Source organism: Ailuropoda melanoleuca, chromosome 9 (genome assembly GCF_002007445.2).
Source record: "Ailuropoda melanoleuca isolate Jingjing chromosome 9, ASM200744v2, whole genome shotgun sequence".
In the NCBI taxonomy this organism is placed as follows: domain Eukaryota; kingdom Metazoa; phylum Chordata; class Mammalia; order Carnivora; family Ursidae; genus Ailuropoda; species Ailuropoda melanoleuca.
The window spans coordinates 94,623,072-94,629,123 of NC_048226.1; the positions used below are offsets into that span (position 1 = coordinate 94,623,072).

Below are 6,052 nucleotides of genomic sequence, written 5' to 3' on the forward strand. Positions count from 1 at the left end.
GACTTTCCTGTCATCACACAGATGAAGGTGCAGTCGGATTCATTCGTTTGACTCACTGGAAGACAAACCAGTACATAAGACTTAGCGATGGATTGGAAGCTGTGGGTCTTTTGCTGAAATGAAAATTAAGCCGGAAATCCCTAGCTGAATATGTTGTAGGAAAATAAGGCTAACACTTTCCTTTTAAGGCAGCCCTGATTTTCTGGGTTTTTTTTTTGGGGGGGGGTACTGTATAATGTAACGGCAAAGGGCACAGCCCCTGGGGTCAGCGGCCAGCGTTACAACATCTGCTCTGCCGTTTACTAGCTATGTGGCCGTGAGTGAACTGCTTGACATCTCTAGGACCCACTTTACCCATCTTTAAAATGGTGAACATTCGAATTCCACAGTCCCTCATTAGAGATTCCCAAATCCCGAAATCACTGAAAGATGGGAGGTTTTGTGTGAGTTTGGCACCAAAACTTATTTGGTGGCAAACCTGACTTGACAGATAGGAAGCTAATTACAGCCTTTGTCTGTTTTGTGTAGCGTAAAGGGCCTGGTTGCTAAATGAATGAGAGCGTGTATGATCACAGCATGCTGCCCCGGAGGCTGCTGGAAGTGTTTTATCACGTATGGCATAGATGCCCTATTACACCTGCAAATTCTGAAAATGAGTGAATTCCTAAATGTACTCATCCCTTACGATGCTGCCCAAAGCGGGATGCCTTGCCCAAAGCAGGGTTAAGCTTCCAACTCTTGGTTTTGGCTCAGGTCATGATCTCAGGGTCATGAGATCGAGCTCCACATCCGGCACTGTGCTGAGCGTGGAGCCTGCTTAAGATTCTCTCTCTCCCTGTCCTTCAGTCTCTCCCCCTCTGCTTGCACCATGCTCTCTCTCTCAAAAAAAAATTTTTTTTTTGAAAGATGCTGCCCAAAGCAATGTGGACATTTCCTTGCACGTCCTTCAAAGGGTGGCTATGGTGATCCAATGAGATAATGTGTATGGTGACTGGCAGATAGAAGAGCTCAGTAAATAGTCATAATAACAATAATTCTCACTGTGAATGTGGTCCTGTTATTACATATATATTAGCATAGTGAGCAAGAACATGGACTTCAGAGCTAGATCACCTGGGTTAGAATGCCATTTCTGCAGAATAACCTTGGACAAGTTACTTGACCTCTCTGGGCCATGGTTTCCTTACCTGTAACATGGGGATAAATATGTAATTACTCCAAAGGTTATAGTGAGGATTCAATAAGGGAATAGATGGACAGCCCCTGGTGATATCTACTGTTATTTCTCTTTCTCCCTTCCCTGTTTCTAACACAGTAGTTGCTCCATGGTGCAACACCCTGGCCTTTCTGATGAGGCCATGTGTGGGCAATTGACTAGATCTGTGCTTTGCAAAGTGGGTCCCTGGGGGAACACGACCTGCTTGGGGGTTATATGAAGCCACCTTGTAAACGAGGCAGTTCTTTCTCAACAGTATGGCGGACATGGGCTTGGGCTGCGTCTAGATCTGATACTAAATTCTGAGCTGACCTTGAGCAAAATAGGCAACCTCTCCAAATCTCAGTTTTTCTTCTTTAAAATGGGAGTATAGCTGTCTAGTAGAATCTGTTTTCCTGAGTCTGCCTAGATTCCCCTAACTCTGAGCCTTGGATTCTTCCTCCTAACCAGGAATAGCTGATTGGAGGATGGAGCCTTCAAATACTAGTGGTTGAAATTGGACCACACTGATTGTCTAAATAAAACTTACACAGAGGTTCCTGGCAGCCCACCTGTGGCAGGGCTTGGGGTGGGGAGCGTCCACTAACTTTGATTACATACCCATGGTGGATGCAAATTCTAGTTTTGATTATATTTTGATTAAATTTTGCAAATTTGCCAAATCTCCAATTTCCCCCGCATTTTCAAGATGAACACACCTGAGAGGATGGACGTTGACTTAAAAATCTCTGTGAGGTAGCTGGTAGAATTTCCAATGATGTCCACCAGCAGGGCCGTGAAATCTGCGAGAAGGATTGAGAAGGTTTAAATTTCTGATCCAGAGACTTGAGGGGAAAAGTATCATGTATTTGGACTTTTCAGAGTAGATTTTACACGTTTGATTTCATTCAGTGTGTTGAGGAATGTTAAAGATCATGTAGAGAAATATTACTAGTTATAAAGATGTCTTATTTCCAGGCAGGGAGAAAACTTCTGGATCCACCATCATAATCCCCTTCCTCTTCCCATTGCCCTCTCCCTCCAAATCCCTTTGGGCCAACAGCAAATGGCTGTGAAAAGCCACATTACTAATTAATGGTTTTTCTCATTTATTGTCCCCTGTTATTTCCTCTAATTGCTTTGGAATACCAAGTCCATCTCACAGGAAGCAGCCTCACAGTTAGGCAACATGAATTTACAGAGTTTTGGATTTTCAAGATGTGATGTCAATGTTAGTGGTGAGTTATAGAGACTAGAACCCTACACAAAACAGAACCAGGAACCCCTGCTCCTGTCCACCTTGTTAAGAAGGCTGATGGGTGGTGATTGGGAGAATTTCACATTTCAGGCTATTGAATCTTTGTGAACTTTCTCTCTGAGCAGGGTTTGACTAAGGGCCATTGCTTGACATGGTGGGTGCTATTGACCAATGAAAGCTCCAACATACTTCCAGGCAAAAAGCTGTTACCTTTGCCTCTGTTCATTTATGGTTTTCCAGGATCCAACATGTTTTTGGCTTCCAGAACAAGGGATATGAATTCTAGGAGCCCCAAACAGTAAGGAAGAAGCTTCTGGTGTCATCCAGATAATTTCCTGTTGTGCTTTATAAAAACACTTCTTTTACTCAATGGGATTATAAGCTCAGGTAGAGGGCAAGCTGACTTGAAAATACAGAACACAGAGGATTGAAAATGCAGAGTGCAGAAAGGCAGGAAAATGTCATATGACAACCAATGGAATGTGCAGCACGTGAGGCCAACAGGAAGGGGACACTTCTTTACATGAACTAGAGCCATGGTGCCATCTTATCACACCTGCATGGACACACGGTCGATCTCCAGGAGAGGAGGCGTGGTAGAACAGTCATGCAGATATGGACACCTAGCCATGCAGAAGGGACGCCAGCTTGGGTGCCTCCTTTCCATGTCTCTTTAGACCAGTCTGTCCTTGCTCACATTGTGGAAACTGAGGAAGGGTAGTATATCATTATTTCTTCCATTTATTTTCTTCCTACTTCTCAATTTTTTTTGTTCATTAATCCATTTATGTAGTAAACATTCATTGAGTGTTTACAGGGCACCAGACACCTGCTTGGTACTGGAGGGTCGTGTGAGACACCATCTCTGCCCACCGGAAGCTGAGATTAGTGGGAGAGAGGGAGACTCATGAGCAGACCAGGAAACTGTAATCTTCCATTAACACTGCACAGAGGCCAAGACTGTGGCTCTGGAGGCGGANTTGGAGGCAGAACACCAAGATGGAGTCCAGGTTGTGTCCCAGTTGTAGAGAGATGATGGACCTTTCCCAAGGTCCCAGTGGTTGTGGTGGAGCTTGAATTTGAACCGTCTACGTTGGACCAAAATCTCCCACTCGTCCCAATATTCCTGCTACTACTCAAGCAACGTTTTACTCAACACGCTGTGTGAACTCTCCCTTCAGAATGACTTTTACAATCTCTCGGTGAGGCTTGGAAGAAAACCCATTATCATTATCTCAGAGACATTCTTTGTTTTGATGAAAATTTGAATCTAATTTACTAGCAATACGTGATAGATGAGTGATTTCTGACTACTTTATATATACATAGAAAATAGGGGGGAAAAGCCTTTTTGCCTATCCACTTGGTAATGGTTTACGAATGTGTCTTAGTACTTTGTATTGACAAGGCTGTGGAAAAACATGTGCTCTCCAACATCATTGGTAGAAGTGCAAACTTATGCAAGATGTCTTAGAGGAAATTTTAGCAATTTGAATCACCACAAAATTGTTTCCCGTCACACAGCAATTCCATTTCAAGGACTGTATCCTACAGCATAAATAGGCCAGTACTCCAAGTACTCCAAGAATACAGGTATTCATCACAGTATTGCTCATAATTATAACAACACTGGGGATAAACGAAGTTTCCATCAAGAAGAAACAAATTAAATACATTATGGTACATTCTTTCCACGAATACTATGAATTCATATGAAGTGTGAGACATATTTATATTCATTGGACTAGAATGGCTTTAAGATGTACTGATTAGTTTAAAGGTGGATTACAAAGCTGCATGGACAACTTGGTAGATAAGGATGGTTGTCTCTCACTATCCATTCTCCCACCTTCCTTTAGTAAGAGAACATGAAATTTCAGTTGGGCATATGGTGATTGAACATAAAACTACATTTTTGAGCCTGTTTGCAGGTGGGTGCAGCCCTAGGACTAAATTCTGGGTGATAGAGTGTGAGAAGAAGCCCTGTGGAAGGTTTCCAGACTGTGTTTATATAGTGAGTGGGAATGTCCTCAGCGACTTTCTCCCCTTCCATGTGGCTGGAACGTGGATGTGGTGGGAAATCATCCTGGACTATAGGAACAAGGGCGATGCATCATGGGAGGCAGAGCAACAAGCTAGAAGGATCCCGGGCCCCCTAAACCATCACACAGAGCAGCCCTGCTATGTTTACCCAGATGGTCACACATGAAAGCTCTTACCTCTACCCTCTGCCAGGTGCCTTATTTTGGGGTCTTTTGTCATATTAACCTGGTTTGTATTCTAAAAAATATAGAGAATACAGAGTGGGATGGGTAGATAGATGGGCAGATTGAAGGGGTAGGTGGGAAGGTAGATAGGTAGGTTAGATAACTAGTTGACAGATGGCTTAGGTAGGTAGATTAGAGAGGTGGCTTAGACCGCCTTGGGTGATGTGATGACCTATGGATGTTGGGATTTCAGGTATTTCTGATTTTTTTTGATTACACTGTCCCCGTCATATGATGTGTCGACATCATAGTACATTATTTTTTAAAATCAAGAAAATTTAAGCTACTTTCATCTAGAAAAATTAAAAATATGCAAACACCCTCACAGGGGGGGTTTTAAGTCAGAGTTGAGAATATTCAAGTGAAAATGATCCAGGTCAGAAGAGTACCCACAAGTACATCTTCCCCCACGACCTGAGCAATGGCAAGATGTTCGCCTGTGTACTGCCTTTCTTGGCAGTGATCTGAGGGGAATGGACACCAGCGCGTTGTGACGTGTCCATCGTCAACCTCATTAAAAAATTGTTGTGGCTTAACTGGGGAGCAGCACACTATTTTATTGGTGGTAACGATCCATGGATCAATTCTTTTCAAATAATCGTTTCAAAGGTGCAGAAATATGCTTTGGCTCACCGACTGAAATTAGGAACTCTTTTCCTGCAGATGTGACTTCATTTTTTCCATTTTATTTTTATCTTTTATACAATTAGGGCAGGGGCTCAGTGCCCGCACTAAGCTGGCCCCCAGCAGGGGCTGATGAGAGGCTGAGGAAGCTGTGGATATGGACAACACGTATCCACCCACGTATAATTGGTTGATAAGATTTGAAGGGCCAGTTAAACAAGATAATGGCTGTGAGGTACTTGCTTCAGCGTCTTGCAAACAGTACTCATTAAAATTACTAATTACTCTCTTTAAAATGTTCACAATATTTGTTCCAGAAATTTCACTTCAAGGAATCTGTCCTTTGAAAGTAATCTGGAAAAGGGAAACGTTTTATGCACCAAGATGTCCAATACGGGATTTTTTATGTTAAGAAAAACCTAGAATCCATCCAAAAGTCAACAGCATATGGCTAAGAAAATGCTGATGTTTACAGGTTATGTAGTCATTACAAATGTTTGCAGACTTTGTAATATCCTGGAAAATATTTTTAAGGTTGGGTCAAGGGAGAAAAAGACCTTCCACCTTCACTCCTTACTTCTCTTACAATCTTTTTTTTTTAAAGGAAAAGCCAAAGAAAGCCTTTTAAAATATAAGTTAAATCATATCACTCCTCTGTGTGGACAATCACCTTGGCTTCCTTCTTATTCAGAGTGAAAATCAAAATCC

General features: G+C 42.5%; 1 protein-coding gene across 1 annotated transcript in view; it reads right to left on the reverse strand.

Moving 5' to 3' along the window:
- HHLA1 (HERV-H LTR-associating 1) overlaps positions 1-6,052 on the reverse strand; it is a 30,039-nt gene that overhangs the window by 20,080 nt on the left and 3,907 nt on the right. The window contains exon 3 of the mRNA XM_034668524.1: positions 1,915-1,998. Coding sequence (XP_034524415.1) covers positions 1,915-1,998 — 84 coding nt within the window. The remainder of the gene's footprint in view (positions 1-1,914; positions 1,999-6,052) is intronic.